General features: G+C 34.0%; 1 protein-coding gene across 1 annotated transcript in view; it reads left to right on the forward strand.

The window, feature by feature from the left end:
• PDE3A (phosphodiesterase 3A) overlaps positions 1-22070 on the forward strand; it is a 299896-nt gene that overhangs the window by 169033 nt on the left and 108793 nt on the right. Inside the window, exon 2 of the mRNA XM_059935405.1 lies at positions 13621-13671. Within this exon, the coding sequence (XP_059791388.1) occupies positions 13621-13671 (51 nt within the window). The remainder of the gene's footprint in view (positions 1-13620; positions 13672-22070) is intronic.

Genomic DNA, 22070 nt, shown 5'->3' on the forward strand with positions numbered 1-22070 from the left:
TGTGTTTAATAGAAAATAATGTTTTATTGTATACTTCCTTTAGGACACCCCCTTCCCACAAAAAACATTTCAGGGAGTTTTCAATTTAGATAAATAATCAAAACAGGAGTACCATCCACTGTATATTATTGATTCAAATTGACAAAGACAGTGGTAAATTGATACATTAATCAACCTTCCTCTTCTGCAACCCAGAATCATGTTTTTGTTGTTGTTGTTGTTTTTAATTAATTAATTTATTTATTTTATTTTTGGCTGTGTTGGGTCTTCGTTGCTGCGCGCGGGCATTCTCTAGGTGCGACGAGCGGGTATTGCTCTTTGTTGCGGTGCACGGGCTTCTCATTGCAGTGGCTTCTCTTGTTGCACAGCACGGGCTCTAGGCGTGTGGGCTTCAGTAGTTGTGGCTCACGGGCTCTAGAGCGCAAGCTCAGTAGTTGTGGCGCACAGGCTTATTTGCTCCGGAGCATGTGGGATCTTCCTGGACCAGGACTCGAACCCGTGTCCCCTGCATTGGCAGGCGGATTCTTAAGCACTGCGCCACCAGGGAAGTCCCTGCTGTTTTTTTCGGCCATACCGCACAGCTTGTGGACTCTTAGTTCCCCGACCAGGCATGGAACCAGACCCCCGGCAGTGAGAGCACTGAGTCCTAACCACTGGACTGCCAAGGAATTACCCAGAATCATGTTTTTTAAAATAATTATCGTTAGGTAGCTATTTGTCTTTTTCCTCATGTTTTTTTTCTCACCAGATTCACTTTTCAAGTTCTTCTTCTTTCCTATGTTTTGCCTTTAATACAGGCTCTGGTACATAGTAGTTGCTTTAAAAAAAAAAAAAAAAAAAAGAAAACGGTAAAAACAGAGTGAATTAGTCAGCTCTAGTACTTGAGGTAAGAACAAAGTAGAGAAGAACATATTAATCCTTTTTGAACTTGTAATTCTACCCACCCTCAGTTCATAAAGTACAAACAATTTTACATCATGCTCTGATCTTCCTTTTTTTCTCCCCCCCTTCCCTTTTCCTCACCACATCATCTTATATTCGAGTTTCTTTTTCTTCATCCCTAGGGACCTGCGTAATATGTCCCAAAAGGGAATAAATTTCCAAGGAAACCTTTTCTTTCTGCAAAAGAACATTGGTTGTGGTATAAACAAACCCATGAAATTACTTTCAATGTATCAAATGAGTCTTGGAGCCGTGAAGAATTGAGGGGCTATATCAAATTTGGGGATGTGGATATACTCTGCCTTCAACTTGAGCTGAGAAACTGTCTTCAGGCTTTATCATAAATTATTTCCAGCCACATTTAGGGAGCTAAGGACAAGATGCACATGTTTTATTAAAACTTACATATCGTAGAAGTGGAACTAAAGTAGTTTTGGCAATATCAAGTTAAGTGGAAAAAGAAGAAACCCAAGGGACATATAATGGGGCTGGCATATACTGTTCACTTAGCCAATCTATCCTTTTCTCCACAACCCCCCAAAGTGAGGCTGTTTGGGGAAGAGAAGTAGCATGGAAAATGTGTGGAATTTTGTCATTTTGCTGAAGTTTTTTTGGCACTGATGAAAAACGTAGCTAAGCATTGAATAAAATAAGGCTTTATATTTTTTACAAAAAACATTTTTGGAAAAAAGTAACTTTTGCATTAAGAGGAAATCATATGAAAATGAATTCAGTACTTTATGTCATTTATCAGACTTAAATTGAGTTTAATTTTTTAAGTCGTGTATTATTGAGATTTATTTTTAAAACTCACGCTATTGATTTTTAAGACCATTTCTAAGAAAGATGGTTTAAGTGGAAATTTTTCTCTGATTTAGTTAGTTTTGTTGCTATACGTAACAACTTAAAAACTAAGTAGTAACATATCTATATTTTTATAGGTCCAGAAAAGTAAGTGTTTTGGAGATCAAAGTACTTTTCCCATTTTCCAGCACACATTATTAATTTTAATGCTACAATTTAAGAAATTGTATGCTGTTTATACCACATGCAATATATGAGAATGTTTGATTAAGAAAAAGAAAAAAAACCTTAAAGCTATCCAAATGTAAGACCTCATGAATCTTGTTAATGTTTTTGCCACAACTGAGGCTATATCTAAATTTCATTATTTTTCCCTAGGATTTCCAAATTTTTCTTCTAAAGAAAGATCAGTTTTATAGGTTAGTCTCATGAAGTTGCCCTCATGTCATGAGGTTTGACTGAGTCTTAATAACTTCCCGGGGAAAAGAGCCTTGAATAAGGCATTGTATAAATGGGATCTGAGTATATAGGGAAACTGAGAAATATTAGGAAGAGCCATTCTAAAGACCACAGGTGAAGAGCTAGAAATAATGAATGAAACTCTTTTTTGTATGTGTGCCTTCTGCTCAATTACCCAAATTAGCAGAAATAATACAAGCGGTAGTTTAACAAACTGTAAAATGCAGATTTATAGCTGTGTTCAATGCTGCTCAGAGATTTGGGTTTCACCTGAAGTAAGTTTGATAGAGTTAATAAAGTATAGCCACAATGCCTTGTTTAATATTTCCTAAGAAAACTGCATTTGTTTTGCTGCTCAGAACTTAAAAACGTTTTATTGTGGTTATTTTAGAAACATTTGCGTGGATTTGAGGGGTGTACTTGTTTAGTTTTGTTTGCTTGTTTTTTCAGGCCTGTCACTTGCATTGGAAATTCCGTTGTGTTTCCAATTAATAGATCCACCTAAAGGTACAAGCCTTGTCCGTATTGAACAGACTCTTGAGTAGCTTTTTCCTCAGCTGATCTTTTCAAATGTTTATTTGCGACGCTCAGCCTTTTGCTCTTCTATGTGCCTCATGAAAATTAAGCCACCCCAGATCTCATGTCTCCATGTCTCTTGTCACTAAGGGGACCTAGTGATGTTAAAATTTGGATTTTCCAATTATTACACAGAAAATAAATCTGAATGTGATTCACTAGACTCAGTAGACCTCATGGACACGTTACATGTTACATACTACTCTGAGAAATGATGCATGAAGTTTGTTTTACTTATAGATTTGATCAAATTTTGTAAATTGGATGTTGCCATGGTCAGGGAATGGGTTTTTCCCACTCTAGCTTAATAAAAAGTAATCACATATATGTCATTTGAATTATACTTTTCTTAAAGAATTAGAATATATTAACACCTAAATAAAATTATGTAATTATTAAAAATGATAAAAATAATAGCTAAGATTTAATGTGTACTTACTGTGTACCAGATACTATACTAAGCCTTCTTTATGTAATAACTCATTTAGAGTTAGATGCCATTATTATCTAAATGCTAGAAATACAGAAACTGAGGCACAGAAACATTAAGTAAATTGTCCAAGATTATGTATCTAGTAAGATTGAATATCATGTCAGATGTGGGATTTGAACCAACAAATCCAGCCTCTAGAACCCACATGCTTGACTACTGTGCTAGACTTTATTAATGATTCAGAAGGTACTTCAAGATCCTGTGGTGCCTCAGGGTTGGGAATAGCAACATTTGCTATGTTTACATAGAACACTGGGCTAGATATTGTGGGTACCCAATAAATATTTGTTGAAAGGATGTATGAATGAAAGAGTGAGTGAGTGAATGCAGGAGTGAATAATAGGTACTACTGAGATATGCTAATAGAGAATTTAGCATAACTTAAACTCTGACATATAATTTACTATACATTTTGAGGTAATTCCATAGCCAACATTGAAAAATATGATTAATTTATATTATTTACATAGGATTTTCCAAGAAATTAAATTTTTCTCATATTCCTCAATTTTTAAAGGAGGTGGAGACTAGGAGTGGAAAATGGATTTTGTAGAAATAAATCTGTCACATTAACTACCACCATGAGTTCCATGAAGACAAATCAAATCCCATGTCTTTTTCTTTTTCCTTACCAATATACTTAGTTGACCAAGACCTGATACTTGGTTTGAACTCAATAATTATTTATTGTTAAAGTTCGTACAGTAGAAAAAGTATATGATTTGTAGTCAGCAGAACTGAATTTTAATCCATGTTTAACCACTGGCTAGTGGCTATGTTTCAAGTTCACTTCTCTTTACTCATTTCCATATTTATAAAGTAAGAATTATATGCCTCTATGATAATGAAAAAAAAATGTATAAGAAAAACATTTAGAAAACTGTAAGAAAAAAAAATCCTCAGAATGTGTTCCATGGAAAGCTGTTAATCTCTTTCAAAACAAAAGTGTTCTGTTCAAATGTGTTGAAAATGTTAGTTAAATGGAGTTCCTTTGTTTAATACTTCACCAAACTTTAATAACGCTAATATGAATTGGGACTATCCAAGTACTAATTATATTATGCAGAATTTCAAAAGCATGTTTTACTGTATTGTCATTTCTTTATAAAATATCTAATAGGGGAACACTGCTTAAGCACAATACTGTTGTGATTGCATTATTAGTAGCATAGTACCCAAAATACAAATTAGCAATAAAAAGTACAAAAATTCCATGTAATCAAGATAGTCAAGATCTATTAAGTAAAAATAATGGAAGCTTTGTAGCCTCAATAGCCGCATATAGGTTTAGGGTAGTGATTGTTATTGTGATGACAGGGACAGAAATAGAATTATGGAAACATTCTAAACCAAAGTGTGGGAACATCATTATCGTCATTATCAGAAAAAGATACAGGACTTAACAGTAGAGAGGCTGGGATTTCGAAATCCAGAATATTTGAATTTCTATTTGAAGTTTTCTCATTCCCCCGTGTTTATGAAATTTACACTGGCTGCTGGGTTGGAACGCTGAGTTAGGATCAGGGATTTATTCTCTGCCAAGTGAATGGAATTTAGGTAGTTATCACCAACTGTGAAAGGAAAAAATATCCCTTGATTTCAGTCCTATGTAGTGCTTTACTGTTTTCAGGCTCTCAGTGCTTTCTAAGGAGGGTCAGTTCTAAAGAATCCTTTTTCTCCTGCTAATTTGTCTGAAGATTCAAGATGGGGAGAATAGGAGAAAGCTAAATTATTTGGGGAATGATAAAAAACGAGATTTAGCTCTGGGGGAGGATCCTTGAGGCATGAAAGGTTGAGACCTTTAAGCTGAAAAAGACTCATTTCCCTCCCCGTGCCTCCCGCCCCCGCCAGGAGTAAAGGGCAAGGGGTAGTAACAGCTATAAAAAAATAAACAAAAATGCTCTGTGACACCCTCTGAGATACCTGGTGGATATTTGAGTGGCTTTTTGCAGTATTCTGTGTGGTGTAATCATGTCCGGTCTCCCCTTGGCTCTTCAATAACGCCCCCATCACTTGGTAATGCCTTGTAGAGTGGAATGGATTTAGCATGTGGAGGGATGTGATGAAGGGGTGGTAGTGGAGCTAGGCTCTGGGTGAGAGCTGAGGCTGCTGATGGTGTCTGGGTTACGCGAAGGAGGCTGATGGAATCTCCCAGGAAGTCTGTGTTTGATTTGGACCATAGGCCAGAGTTGTTAAGAAAATCCCTGAGGCTCCCACACATTGTCACCCAGCCCTCCAGGGTTCTTCGCTGGGGTTTGGGGCCTCAAAAGGCCCAATAGAGATGGTATTGAAAAAGATCTATCCTCCTTTATAATTAAATTTACAGATTTTCAGTTCCCTTTTCGGCGGAGCACAATATAGCCTTGACCCCCATTGATAACAAGAGGCAAAGGAAAGAAACATCAGGGATTAAGAGCAGTTCCCCTAAAAGGACTAGGTGGGAGCTGCACTGGTCTACACTGTCCATCACAGATCGTCCCAGGCCAGGCGACTGCCGTCTAGTGGGCCCTGCGGGCAGGGGAGCGGGCAGTCCAGGCCCATCTTCCTACATAGAATCCTAGAGAACAAAAACATAAGTACTAAGGAGATTATGAAAAGAGTATGCCAAGGGAAGAATCCAAAGGGAACATGCCCAGGGTAAAGAAGAGCTTTAATTTGCTTATGAAATTGAAAGTCCCAGGCTTCTCATAGTAACTGCAATTAAAAGGCAGCCCCTGCCCTTATGCATTTTATGACTCTTGAAAAACAAAACCCATGTGTAAAGAGACAACAAAATTGTACTATGACTAATACAAGGGTACCTTTGTGGCATATCGTATATGCTTCATAAATTCTTGTTGTATTGAATAAAACTGAGTAAGAGATTCGGGAAGGGAGAATCCCTGGTCCATGAGTATTTCTCTAGAGAATGTACTTTGTTAATTTTAATTAGTGGAGTTCATGACTAACTTTTTTGGACAATTTCATACCAGAGGAAGGGAGTAAATACCAAATATAAATTTAAAAGATCCAACTGTTTTAAAATTTTAGGTGAAGGATGCTCTGCTGCTCCTCAATTGTACCACTTGTACTCCCATCTCAGGGCCTTTGCACCTCTGTGTCTTCTGTCTCGCGTGCCCATCCCCCAGATACCTGTGTGTCTGGCTCTCCCGCTTTATACAGGTCTCTGATAAATGTCACTTTTTCAGAAAGGACTTCCCTGATCTACTTAAATAAAATTAGCTCTGTTCCCAGCCCCGACCCACCATTTGCCTCTCATTCTCTATCCTTTACGCTACTCTAGGCATCTTTATAGCTTTATCGTCACCTGGTATATGTTTATTTGTATATGTTCTATCTCCTTTCATTAGAATTTTAAGAGCCAGGAGAATAAAGATGCATCTTGGTCTGTTCACTAGTATACAGGTTATGTCTACAAGAGTTCCTTGCATATAATAGGCACACAATAAATATTTGTTTAATGAATAAATGATTACATAAAAAGAGGGTTTTATGTTATACTTCCATGTATGTACTATACAGAGTATATATTCATATATATATAATATATAAATTATAGTGTATATATGTTATTTTTATGTTTTTAAAAATATAGTAATTTTCTTTTTGTAATTTATTTTTTATTGAAGTATAGTTGATTTAAAATCTGTTAGTTTCAGGTGTACAGCAAAGTGATTCATATATGTATTCATATATATATATGAGTATATATATTTTGTCTTTTTCAGATTCTTTTCCTGTATAGGTTATTACAAAATATTGAGTATAGTTCCCTGTGCTATACAGTAGGTACTTGTTGTTTATCTATTTTCTATATAGTAGTGTGTGTCAGTTAACCCCCAACTCCTAATTTATCCCTCCCCCCACTTTTCCCTTTGGTAACCATAAGTTTGTTTTCTATGTCTGTGAGTCTATTTCTGTTTTGTAAATAAGTTCATTTGTATCATTTTTTTAGGTTCCACAAATAAGTGATGTAATATATTTGTCTTTCTCTGTCTGACTTACTTCATCTAGTATGATGATCTCATCCATGTCGCTGGAAAGAGCATTATTTCATTCTTTTTAATGGCTGAATAGTATTCCACTGTATATATACACCACATCTTCTTTACCCATTCATCTGTCATGGACATTTAGGTTGCTTCCATGTCTTTGCTATTGTAAATAGTGCTGCAATGAACATTGGGGTGCATGTATCTTTTCACATTATGGTTTTATCTGGATATATGCCCAGGACTAGGATTGCTGGGTCATACATCCCAGGACTAGGATTGCTGGGTCATATGATAGATCTATTTTAGTTTTTTAAGGAACCTCCATACTGTTCTCCACAGTGCTGCACCAATTTACATTCCCACCAACAGTGTAGGAGGGTGCCCTTTTCTCCACATCCTCTCAAGCATTTATTATTTGTAGACTTTTTGATGATGGCCATTCTGACTGGTGTGAGGTGATACCTCATTGTAGTTTTAATTTTCATTTCTCTAATGATTAGAGACGTTGAGCATCTTTTCATGTGCCTGTTGGCCATCTGTATGTCTTCTTTGGAGAAATGTCTATTTAGATCTTCTGCCCATTTTTTGATTAGGTTGTTTTCTTGATATTGAGCTGCATGATCTGTTTGTATATTTTAGAGATTAATCCCTTGTCAGTTGTATTGTTTGCAAATGTTTTCTCCCATTCTGTAGGTTTTCAACAAATGAAGTAGAAGAATAGTTTACTTGAGAATAACTTGAGGATAACAGTGTGACTGTTAACTCTCCATCATTACATTTTTTCATATCTAAAACCGCTCGCCTCTTTAAATACATGCAAAGTATTTTTTTTTTTTTTTAATTTTGCATCTAGTTGTGGTTTCCTGCAGCTTGCATCCCTTCAGTAATAAGTCTGGTGAGGTTTGTTTGTTTTTTTTTTTGCCCAAAAAGTCCCTAAAAAGGTATTCATGTTTATATTAACAAACAAACAAAAAATAATAGAACATAGCACAGGGAAAAATATAAACAAGAAAGGGAACTATTTTACCTACAGAAACACACTTTCAACTCTCTGCGTTTCTCATGCTATTATCAAAAATATCTTTGCTTGGACAGAACCATTTTGTTTCCATGCTAACTTCTCATTTGTTTCTCCTGTGAACTTTTTAAATTCGGTGTTTGGCAGCAGTTTTGTTTTCCTTGGAACTAAGTACTGTGTAACATACTGTTAGCTGAAGGCTGTGATGTAGACATTTATTATTAAAAATAAAAGAGAGAAGAATTTATTCCATAAGGATGAAAATGACTTAGTGTCAAGGAAGTTAGGATTTTCAAAATGCTTTACATAGCAAATTGTGTTTCTCTGAAAGGAAGTATATTTTATTTCCTAGGAATAAATTTAAGCATCTTCATTTTGCCCATCCTGATTAATGGGAGCTGAGAAAGAAGGAAAGATAGACAGTTTTACGGAGAATTCCTTCTCTTTGCCGTGTGTAGGCGTAACCTTGGTGACCTATATATCCTCAAACCTTCTGGTGAGATGTTTATTAAAGTGTTATTACCCACAGCAGTAATCATAGTTAAATAGCCAAGAAGGTATTTTTTATAGAAGGCGAGAGACAAACATTTTTTTCTTCTTGAGTTAAGCCATGTACTCTTTATCAACCAGAACATATTTGAATTTCCTATTTATTATTTATTTTTTAGTTTCAATTTCTCTCTCTCTGTTTTACATTTCAATTGATCATAAAGTCAGAAGCATTCCTCCTCCAAAAAGAGTATCATGTCATGTTAATAAACTTTTTGTCTCTTTTCCCAGAATGGCCTGGGTATCATGCTGCTGTTCACTTATCTTGAAAGTGTAGTCCATTGAAATGACTTCAGTTGCAAAAAGAAAAAAATGATTCCACAAATTCTACTTCTGTTCCTCATTGGACATCTGCAACTTAACACTAATCCTACCTGTGGACTCAAAGGATGTTTCAATTTCCTCACTGATATAACATCAATATCAGTTTGCACTTAATTCTGTAATTCATTGACTTATTATGCAAGCTCTCCTCTTTACTATTTATTATAACTGACCAATTTTTTTCATTTGTCCTAATCATTAGTTAAGAGAGTAGGGCTAGGGAGGTATCTCTGTACTTCTAAAACATTTAGCTCTGCTTTAAATGTTAGGTTAAATGTTTAACCTAAACATTTAGGTTCTGCTTTAATAGGAATACTTACCAGCAGCCAAATGCTTCATTTTAATTTAAATAATCTGTAATATTAAATAAGTCAGGCAGTTTATCATACTATGGATAGTTTTTTTAAAAGGCTACTGAAAACATGATGCTTATTTTAGTCCTGCATCCATGATCTGAGGACAATGCTCTTATGACAGTAAAATAAATTCTGTGTAAATAGGGTAAAAATTCAAATGCTGTCATGTACTAATATGAAGCTGATACTCACTCCCCTTTCTGTGCCAGGTATGCAATAATCACGGGAACAAGTAGAGTCCTGACACCCTATCCAGCCCTCCCCACCTTTCTCTGCATTTAAAAAACAAATGCGGGAAGATACTGTAACAAACCCCGTATAGTCAACACTGAAGTTATGTTAAATTTTGGCTCAGATTTTTTAAATGAAAAATATCAATAGATACTTTTTTAATGATAAAGCCCTTGTGTGATTTCCTCAAGTCCAAAGGGAATACAATCTTTGTTGATTTCCTTTGCCTTTCTTCTTATTGAATAGAGAACATTCCAGTATCTTATTCATCATGTCAGAGTTTTTTTTATTTTTTGGATATTTCACAGAGCATGTAGATTTATGTAACTTTTTATTACCTAGAAAAAAGTAGCAGCAGTATCATTTTAAAATACATTTTGAAATATTACCACATGCTTTGTCAACTCAGACTTTCAAATATATTATAATAATGGTATTAAATAGATAATATAAATATATAATGATACAGTGGAATAGAATTCCTTTAGCCTAAATCTCTCTCATTAGTCTATTGTATACTGCAAGGAAATAACTCTCTCTGATACGTAACACATTTGGCAAATTTACTATTTTAAAGTTTAAAATAAAAGGTTGGAGAGTGAAACTTTTGGAGGTTTGTAAGATCTGGTTTGTACATTATCAAATTATCTTCTCTTCTGTAGTAAGTGATGGCCCAAATGAGTCTGCATTTTGAATGTTTTTGTTCTTTGACTAAAAATTGTCTTTAAGATAGTTAATGGCAGAGGGCAGTGAATCCCGTGTTTTTCTTATCTTAGTTCTGATCTTGGAGAAATGTTATGTTCTTGACTTAGTATCTGTCATCATCAGATATTCCCCCTTAAATTCATATACGTGGATGACAATTCGTGTTTCTGATGTATTTACCTCTTTTAATTGTGATACTCATGCGTGGTAGAATTTACCAAGTTACCCTGTTCGTTTAAATTCACTAGCAAGAGGGTAATAGTCATAACAGCCTTTTATAACCTATTTTCTTGAGAAGATTTAGATAAAATAGTGAGAGAGAGGAGAAGGTAAGCCTTCTGCTTAAAAATCATTTTTATTTATCAGTCTAGTACTCAAGTTTATCATCTCTTTAGAGTTGCCAACGCAAGCATCTCACCTCCCTGTTATTAATGAAAGATATTCCCAAAGTCTCAATAGGACAATGGTTGAAATTGTCAAGAATTGTTTTGATAGCTCTAGTGAATAATTACTTAAATATCCTTAATTTATATGTTTCTGAATCAGACTATTTCATTGGTTGATTAGTATTTTATCTTATTATAATTAACTTTAAATTAGTATTAATGAATATTTAGTAGCAGATGTATTGCCAATAAATCTACAAATTTAAGAAATTGAAGCATTAAAGAAATATCCACTAAGCATTCAATTTTATGTGATGATTATCTGGGCTAATTTACCCAAAATTGCGTGCTAGCCAAACTATAATTAAATCATTGTAATACTTCTAAGGCTTGCAATAATCGACTATCTTATTAAAAATGAGTAATTTAAAATGACGTAGTTGTATTTTTCACTTATTATACCATGAGCATTTCTCATGTAATTTTTTAAAAGGCTCTGCAGGTCAGTTTTTTTTTTTTTTAACATCTTTATTGGAGTATAATTGCTTTACAATGGTGTGTTAGTTTCTGCTGTATAACCCAGTGAATCAGCTATACTATACATATATCCCCATATCCCCTCACTCTTGCATCTCCCTCCCACCCTCCCTATCCCACCCCTCTAGGTGGACACAATTTCTAATTGCTATATTATATTCTTTTCTATACTATAATTTATTGAATAGTTACCCTTTTGTTGGATAACACAGTGATTAGCACATTATAATTACTAGATTCTTACGATTTTATATACTGGTCAAAGTGTATGAATTTTTAGTAGTATGTAATATGTATTAAAGTTGACATACATGGTACATGTCTATATTTATAAGTGTTTTATATATATATATGCATATATATCTCAATATATATATTTGCTATATGCTAGCAATATATGTGTATACTTATCTCCCTAAATCCTAACCTAATATTCTACATTATCAATTTGCTAAAAGATAGGCAACAGTAGTTTTTTGTTATTGTTTATACTGAATTTCTTTCACTTCCAACAAAGTCAGTTGTTTCCCATAAACCTCTTGACTTGATATTTATTGTGTAAATTGTCCTTATCCTTTCTTCCAGTTATCTATTAGAGTTGTGTTTATTTCACGTTTGTAGAGTTCTTAGTGTACTGAAGATATTATTCTTTACCTACCATTTACTGCAGATATTTTGCCAATTTGACATTTGTGCAGACATTTGAAGATTTCATGCAGCCTGATAAATTCATCTGTGTTTTTTTTTTTAATTTGGAAAATCTTTATATATTCCAAAGTAGTTTAAGTATTTGTCTTGATTTTATTCTATTTTATACTTACAGTTTGATCTTTTTAAAAATTTAACTTTTTATCTATATAGAAGTTATGTATATTGTAAGGTTCAGCTCCAATTTTTTCTTTCTTTTTTCATTTGTTGAATAATTCATCAAATACCCATTGATTTTTATATTTTATTTTTTACCTTTTGTTACTACATGTACTTGAATTTATTTCAGAACTGTCCACTGCATTTCATTTATTTGTATTTTGAGTCTTAAATCATTATCCTATAATTTGAGTTAAATTTTATAATACACTTCAGTAACCACTAGGGCGTTTTCATCTCTTCTAATATTTTGATTCTTAGAAGTTCATTCTCTCAGATAAAATTTAGGTGCTTGTGTTTTTCAATTTTTTTCTTAAAAAAAAATACAAACAGCTTTTGATTGAAATTGAGTTAAACCTGTAAATTTATTTGGGTAAAAATGAACACAATAATTTTATTGAATTCACTCTTCTTAACCAGGAGCATTGTATGTTTATCAGTAAAGTTTTACCATTTTCTGTGTATGGTTATCAAACATTTCTTAATAATGTTCAAAAGTATATTGTTTTTTGTTGCTATTGTGATCAGTTTCTTTGTTTTGTGTTATAGCTACTGAAGAGTCACTGCTGTTGTACAGAAAAGTTAATGTATAGAAGTATGTTCTATAGATGTCTTGTTAGCATGCTAGCTTCTTAATAGTAAGGAGTTCTTCCATTGGTACACATGACTAGTGAGTGTACTGGACAGAGAAATGGAATTTTATTCCTCTCAGTTGGTATCTTGCATTTTCTTAATGCTCTTCAAGATAAATGTTATTTTCAATAAATAAATATTGTGCTTTGAAGCAAAGTAGCTCAGGACTATTACAACTATGGGAATAACTTGATAATGTTTTGTAGTCTCTGTTTTTATGAAAATTTACATTTCGTGACTTTGGGGGCATATTTCACAGTAAATAATTTTGCTCCTTCGAGCTCTCATATTTTTGTGATATTATCAAAACAGAATTTAAAATGATTGAAATATTTTGGACTTCTGGTTCTTGTCATTCTTGACAGTAGACTAAGCTACACTAGTAGATTTCTGTAGCATATTTTCTTAATAAACTAGAAGCTAAATGGTAAGAAAATAAAGCTTAACGTGGTTTAACATTGATCTAGAATGTTCCTGACAACCATAAAGCTGTACATTAGCAGACTCATTTTGTCACACAGTGATATTAAAATATCTTCACAACAACTAGTAGTTGAACTATTAGCTATCAAACCAGAAGTGTATTACTTCAGGTATGTTAATTTACTCATGAGGTCAATATAATACCCTACTATTAAAACATACATTTCAAAAGCCTCATTATTCTTTAAAAGAAAGAGTAGAAATAGTTGCCATGTAAAATAAGTATCATTTAATTTGCTGTCATTATTATATTATCTTACAGCTCATGGGGCATTCAGAATGGGACCACAAACGAGGGCCAAGAGGATCGCAGGTAGGTTTCTTTTCCTTTCCTTTTTTGCATTTTGTTTCTTAACACTTTGAGCCATGAGTTTTCTAAAACTCATGAAATAATAATAATGAGAGAGAGGAAGAGACAAAAGAATCATGCCATTTGTTTTTATTTAAGTTAGCTGTAATTAAAGTCAGGTTTCAAATCCCAAAGGCAGATGCCAGTATATTCCTCTGAAGAGCTTTCTGGTATCCCAGACTGGTTGTGTTTATATGAATGTAGATTTTATATTCATCTTGTCTCTACAGAATACAGTTTGATCAGCAACCTACTCTCTTGATTTTATTTCCTTCCTTTGAAAATTTTTCTATGTATTTTCTTCTTCTCTCTACCTTCCTGGTTTTGGTTAAATATTTTGAAATATAATGAGAGTAAACCCTGAACTAATTACAGAGATTTGTCTCTAAATGAACTGTCTTCATCTTAGGGAAATAGAAAGATGAAAGGACCTATTATTTTGGAAAAGAAACAAATTATAAAACTTTCTATATTACCAGACTGTTCTCATTGTCTTACTTTATGTCTTAGGCAAGGAGAAAAGCTTCCATGACGCATTTATGCTTTTTAATGACCTAATTAGACAATGTGGATTTGTTTTGCTTCCATAATTACTTCTCCTGACAGAATAAAGGCTGAGTTTTACACTAAGAAAATTGTTTCTCCTCCTAGGGTATTTTGTGGAGAAATGTAAAAGTCATTTCTCTCTTAGCAGCCTGTGCTTACCTGACTGTAAACATGCTAAATAAAAAATTAAGTGGGTGGAACATTTTAGTCTTTGCTGCTCACATGTTTTATTTGCCACTAAAAAATATGGTTAAGAGAGAGTTTACTGTGCGATACTGTATATGAAAGATCACTGTGAAATGTGAGCGTCTCCCAAGTGTTTTACCAAGCTGATGTGACCTGTGCTGTCATTAAGATTGCACGGACAACAGTTTCATTTTGGTCACTAGGAAAATACAACCAAGTCAGTCAGTTGTTTTTAGTGGAGAGTTTAATAGCTGTGGTTTTATTTTTGTCCATTATCAATTTGATTAGTAGATAATATAAACCAGTCCAATTAAATTAGGATTATCCAAAAGGATTTATGCCTCATTCTCCCTCACTGTCACTTCCTTGTCTCCATTTTCTCTGGCAACTCTCCCTCTGTACACATTTACTATTTTAACTCAGAATTTTCGGCAAGATTGGCAATGAAATGATGAAATTAATGCATGGTGGATGCTTTGTAATTCTAGACCAATCAAAAGTAAAGATGAGCACCAGTAAGAAACTCTGTGGTTTCTGATTATTGCCACCAAAGACATTTTGACTTAGAACACACCAAGCAACTTGATGAGGACATGTCCTTTCAAAGTAATGTAGTGTTAGTTTATAAAATTTGTTGAAAAAATATATAATATACTCGCCATATAACCTATTTGGATATAATTTATCTTCAAGTTTGGATTGGTCACTCTGTCATTATAAATTGAAATATAATGTCATAAAGGCACAGCGTTGTTTATGTTAACTTTAAACATAAAAAAACCCCAGAATGAAAATTTTTAGAATTCCAGCTTTTGCACATAGCTAGAAAACTTCAGAATTCTACATACACATGAAAAATATTTTCATAAATAAAGTTTGATTATATTTAGAAGCTTGAGATAATTCTGAAAAGCAAAGGCACTAGAAAGTTCTTGCATGAACTACCGTTATCAGCATCAAGGTCTTTCCTGAACCTCTCAACTAGCTAAATAAGCATTCGAAATGGAGTATACCTTTGTCTCACCCTTGACCCTCAACTCAGATAAAAAAAAAAATTGTCAATGTCAAAAGCAAAAACACACACCAAAAAATAAAAACGATAACAATTACAACAGAATACTTTATTCTTTGGAAATTCCAGATAAATCAATTAAGCACAAAAGTAGTAACCTCTTATCTAATTCTGATTCCCCACTGTGGGGGGGGGGGATGGGGTGGGGAAGACAGTATATTTATGTTTTAGATGATTGATCCCTTCTTATCTTGCTACCATTTCCTTGGACAATATGTCTAAAGCCTTTCGGCCTTTTGAAAGGAATCTCAGACAAACTGCATTTGAACACAGATCTCTAAATATTTTACGACTACCACAAGGCCTTACTCAAATCCCATCTCAATTTTGTTTAATTGAAGACAGGTTTTTAAGCACTTACTATGTGGATAGCACTGTGGTAGGTCTCACTGAAGAAAAACTGAGTGACAAGTTTACTGCATTGCAAGAGCTTACAAGGTATGGTTGGAAATAGAGCAATACTTGAGTAGGTAATTTGCATATAAGGCAGAGTGGTAGATGTAAAATTAAGTATATAAACAAAGTGTGATAAGAGTTTAGGTGGGACAGAGTATTTATTTATGCCTAGTGGAACTGGGAAATTTGGTGGTATCTGAGGTGAGCCTTCAAGGTTGGGTAGTAAGGTTTCAGAAGTGCAAAGAGGGAAAGGGAAAAGCTTGAGGAAAAGTCTGAACTGGTAAAGTGTGGGATTGTTTGGATTTCTGTGAATTTTCTTTATAACTGCTTTATAAACACTTACTGCCTAGGGACTGTTGCAGGAACTACTGTGAAAGAATGATCCAGGGAATGTCATTCTTTATTGATCAGGTATGAGGAGGAAGTAAGGAGGGTTAAGAATTTGTAATCCAGTACCTCAATATTATGCTAACGAAACAAAGTCAGAGAAAGACAAATGCTGTATGTTTTCACTTATATGTTGAATTTAAAAGACAAAACAAATGAACATGTATAACAAAACAGAAACAAATTCAAAGATACAGAAAACAAATTAGTGGTCTCCAGAGGGGAGGGTAGAAGAGAGATGGGAGAAACAGGTGAAGGGGACTAAGAGGCCCCTGCTACCAGTTATAAAAAAAATAAGTCATAGGGATGTAATGCACAGCAAAGGGAATATAGTCAATGATATTATAATAACTTCATATAGTGCATAATCTATAAAAATATCAAATCACTATGTTTTACACCTGAAATTAAGATATTTTAAGTCAAATATACATCAATTTTTTTAGAAAAAAAAAAAGAAGAATGAGTCCCAGTAACACAGGCCAGTTCACAGGGAAGATAATGAGTTTAGTGTTAGAAGTGTTAAGAGAGAAGTGAAGATGACAATTCCAAAAGGGAATTTCAGACAAATACTTGAGGTGCCGTTCTGGGCTCTGTAGCCAGATGAAAGCAGAAGATGTCAGTTAGGGAATGCCAATCATTCGTGTGATAATCAAACTACATCAGGCAATGGATTCCAGAAGAAGGATATTAAAAGAGAAAAACAGAAGAAAGGCTCATTCTTGAGGGAGACTCAGTGTAAGGGCTGGGAGGAGCCTGGGGAGGGAGTTAAAGCATGTACATGGGCTCACTAGAGACCAGAGGAAGAAGTAATGCAGAACCCAAAGTAGTGAGTATACTGTCAAGTTACACTCTGAAGAAGGCTGAGACCACAACCAAAGTTTCAAGAAAACAAAAAAAGGAGGAAATGCTTTTGGATGTAGTGATGAGCAGGGCATTAGTGAACTCTGAGAATGCACTTTTGGTCAAGAAGAGGTGGAAAGCAGAATACAGAAATTAAGAAGAGAATTAGTGTGAGATAGTGGAAAGGTCTCTTGGAGGAGTTTTGTTTTAAAAGAAAAGTAGAATTAAGAAAGAGGTGACAAACAACAAGTTCCTACTGTATAGCTCAGGGAACTATATTCAGTATCCTATGATAAACCATAATAGAAAAGAATATAAAAAAGAATGTGTGCGTATACATATATATATATATATATATATATATATATATATATATATATATATATATATAAAACTGAATCACTTTGCTGTACAGCAGAAATTAACATTGTAAATCAACTATACTTCAATAAAACAAGAGAAAGAGGTGGCAACAGAAGTGAGGAAAATTTATTTTTATGCTAAGGTGGGATGTATGTCTTAATAACTATTAATGGCAAAGAAAGAGAATCAATAGAGAGAAGAAAACACTGAAAATTCTCAATAGTGACCTATTTAAGGACTGAGAAAATAGTGTAGTCCAGGGAAGGGAATGCAATTTCTCCCAGTGTCGTCCTTTGGGCTGGTCCCTTTGACACCTGTTTATGTGTTTCTCTCACACTCCACCAGTTCCCACCCTAGACTCCGCCATTCACCCTAGTTCAGAAAAACTGACCATGTTCTCAAATGAACTACTGGATAGATCCACCAAAAAGCACAAATGAAGAAGTTTTGGAAAGAAAGTAGGCACATCTATACCAGAAAAGGAGAGAAGAAATAGGGACAGAGAGCACAAAAATGAAAGAAATACTTTGAGCCTAATGACTTCAGTTTTCTTGCTAGAGAAAGGGTACATAAACTTGGGGATATTATAGTGGAAAACCTTGAATGGTAGAAAATATATGGAGTACATTTGTTTTAGATTTCCAAAAACGGGACTGACTTGATGTGTGAACATACCTGGTAGAAAGCAGTGGGCTTTGACAGATGTGAGTGGGTATCCTGCAAGACAAATTTTAACGTATTTTACTTTAATGCAAAAAACACCAATATATGTCAGGAACTGTTTTTATCCTTTGAGGAGTCAAAAATGAACTAAATGACTTTGGCCTTCAGGAAGGAAGTATATAGTTTTACCTAAAGGCAGCCTTAACTCAGAGGATAAAAATGATCAGCTCATATTGAGGGCATTCATCATTACCAGGATAGAGTTAAACTTCTCCTGGCTTTCCTCCTACATGCTTGCTAAATAAAAGATTTTCTCAAATTTGATGTCATCTTCCAAAATTATATGTGCATTATCACAGATGATAAGGTGTACCTTTCATATCAAATATTTATATAGAAAAATACGTATCTTACTTCAAGTAAATTCCAACACTTAATTGCATGTAACTCTTCAAGCTCAGTAAGAATTTAATTAAAATTGATTTATTTACTCTTTACTCAATAATTCTGTGACATAATTTGTCAGCTCATAGCTTTCAGGCTGATATTTTCTTCTTTGTTTTTTTTTTTTTTAAAGTATGTGGTCTCAAATAGTAGATCATCCAAACTAGGGAAGATGCTAAATGATAAATAAACTTCCAGCAGCAGGCAGAACTCTTTTCTCTGGCAGCATTTCCAGTAATACCAAACGAAGTCAGGGGATAAAATTCTCAGAAGGCAATTATGTTTTTTACTTTTTCTTTCCTCTGAATTCTTGAAGAAAAGTTTTTCAGTGGGAAGGTAAGAGGAACAATAGAAAATTGCTCTCCTTTGAAAGCTTAAAAGTAGTTGAAGGGCATTGAAGGAGCCAATAATTTACTTATCACTTAGCTAAGGGTCTGTGGGAAAAGATTAATTTGTGAATTTGTGAACTTCCTAACACTTTAACGTGCTAGGAACCAGCAGGCCCATATTTATCAATAGTTAGAGACTAGCCAGTTCTTTAGTATTTAGTATATTATTGATATACTAAACTATTTATCACTAGAGACTAGCAGATTCTGTAGTCATTTAGTGTGTGTGTGTATATTAACATATATATTAATGTATATATACTACCAGCCAAGTTTTATCAATTACACTTAAGACCACTTATTGAAGAAACAGCTTACATGTGATCTATCTAGTCTTCAGATAATTTAGGTATTTTTTTAGACAATGAAATTCTGGTTTGTATGTTTCTAAGTCATTAGAGTATTGTATTACAATACAAGAAATTAACTGAATATTCTGGTGGGAAAAAAGGTAATAGATGGCACTGGGCTATTGGTATGCTTAAAATGAAATGAAAATGAAAATATAACACGTTAAAACTTATGGGATGTAGCAAAAGCGGTTCTAAGAGGGAAGTTAATAGAGATAAATGCCTACCTCAAGAAACAGGAAAAGTCTCAATCTAACTTTACATGTCAAAGAACTAGGAAAAGAAGAAAAAATGAAGACCCAAGTTAGTAGAAGGAAAAGATGATAAAGAATAGACAGAAATAAATGAAATAGAGACTAAAAAAGCAATAGAAAAGATCAGTGAAACTAAGATCTGGTTCTTTGAAAAGATAAAATTGACAAACCTTTAGCTAGGCTCACCAAGAAAAAAAGAGAGAGGACTCAAATTGATAAAAATCAGAAATGAAAGAGGAGATGTTACGACCAATACCACAGAAACACAAAGGATCATAGGAGACTACTATCAGTAGTTATATGCCAACAAATTGGGCAACTTAGAAGAAATGGATAAATTCCTAGAAACATACAATCTACCAAGACTGAATCATGAAGAAACAGAAAATCTGAACAGATCAATAATAAGTAAGGGGATTGAATATGTAATTAAAAACCTTCCAACAAAGAAAAGACCAAGACCAATAAAGAAAAGACCAGGACCAGAAGGTTTCACTGGTGAATTCTACTAAATATTAGCACTAATTACCACCAATCCTTCTCAGACTCTTCCAAAAAATGTAAAAGGTGGGAACACTTCTGAACTCATTTTATAAGGCCACCATTACCTTGATACCAAAACTAGACAAGGACACTACAAGAAAAGGAAGTTAAAAGTCAGTATCCCTGATGAACATAGGTGCAACAATCCTCAACAGAATCTTAGTAAACTGAATTCAACAATACATTAAAATGATCATACACCATGATCGAGTGGGATTTATTCCAGAAAAGCAACAATGGTTCAAATCTGCAAATCAGTCAGTGTGACACACCACATTAACAAAATAAAGGATAGGAATCTTATGGTCATCTCAATAAATGCAGAAAAGAACTTGACAAAATTCAACATCCATTTATGATGAAAACTCTCAACAATATGGGTATAGAGGGAACGTGTCTTAACATACTAAAGGCTGTATATGACAAGCTCACAGTGGACATTGTACTGTGTCAGCTTTTTCTCTAAGAACAGGAACATGACAAGGATGCCCACTCTCTCCACTTTTATTCAACATAGTACTGAAAGTTCTAGCCAGAACAATTAGGCAAAAAAAAAAAAAAAAAGAAACAGAAGGCATCCAAATTGGAAAGTAAGAAGTAAAACTATCACTATTTGCAGATGACATGATATCAGTTATAGAAAACCCTAAAGACCCCATCAAAAAACTGTTAGAACTAAGAAACAAACCCATTAAATTTGCAGAGTATAAAACCAGTACACAAAAAGCTGTTGTGTTTCTTTACACTAATAATGAAGTGTCAGAAAAAGAAATAAAGAAAACAATCCCATTTACAATTGCATCAAAAAGAATAAAATACCTAAGAATATATTTAACCAAGGAGGTGAAAGAACTGAATATTAAAAATAACAAGACATTAATGAAAGAAATTGAAGAGGACACAAAGAAATAGAAAGATATTCTGTGCCCATGGATTGGAAGAATTAATATTGTTAAAATGTCCATAATACCCAAAAGCAATCTACAGATTCAATGCAATCCCTATCAAAATTCCAATGGTATTTTTCAGAGGATAGAACAAACACTCCTAAAATTTGTATGGAACTATGAAAGACTCCAAATAGCCAAGCAATCTTGAGAAAGAAGAATAAAGCTTGAGACATCACACTCCCTGATTTCAAACTATATTACAAAGATAAAGTAATCAAAACACTATAGTATTATCATAAAAACAGACATATAGATCAATGGAACACAGTAGAGAGCCCAGAAATAAACCCACACATATATTTATGACAAAGGAGCCAGGAATATACGAAGAGAACAGGACAGTCTCCTCAATAAATGGTGTTGGGAAAAATTGGACCACAGCATGCAAACACATAAAACTGGACCACTATCTTACACAATATACAAACATTAACGCAAAGTGGATTAAAGACTTGAACGTAAGACCTGAAACCATAAAACTCTAGAGGAAAAGATAAGTGGTAACCTTCTCGACATAGGTTGTGGTAATGATTTTTTTTCATCTGTCACCAAAAGCAAAAGCAACAAAAGCAAAAATAAACAAGCAGAACTATCAAACGAAAAAGCTTCTCCACAGCAAAGGAAACCAAAAACAAAATGAAAAGTCAACCTACTGAATAGGGGAAGATATTTGCAAATCACATATCTAATAAGGGGCTAGCATCCAAAATATATAAAGAGCTTATACAGCTCAATAGCAAGACAAAAACAATTTGATTTAAAAATGGGTAGAAGATTTGAATAGACATTTTTCCAAAGAAGACAGACAGATGGCCAGCAGGTACATGAAAAGATGCTCAGCATCATTAATCATCAGGGAAATGCAAATCAAGACCACAGAGTTATCTCCTCGTACCTGTTAGAATGACTTATCAAAAAGACAACAAATATCAAGTGTTGGTGAGGATGTGGAAAAAGGAAACCCTTGTGCACTGTTG

The sequence above is a fragment of the Balaenoptera ricei genome, chromosome 10 (assembly GCF_028023285.1).
Source record: "Balaenoptera ricei isolate mBalRic1 chromosome 10, mBalRic1.hap2, whole genome shotgun sequence".
In the NCBI taxonomy this organism is placed as follows: Eukaryota; Metazoa; Chordata; class Mammalia; order Artiodactyla; family Balaenopteridae; genus Balaenoptera; species Balaenoptera ricei.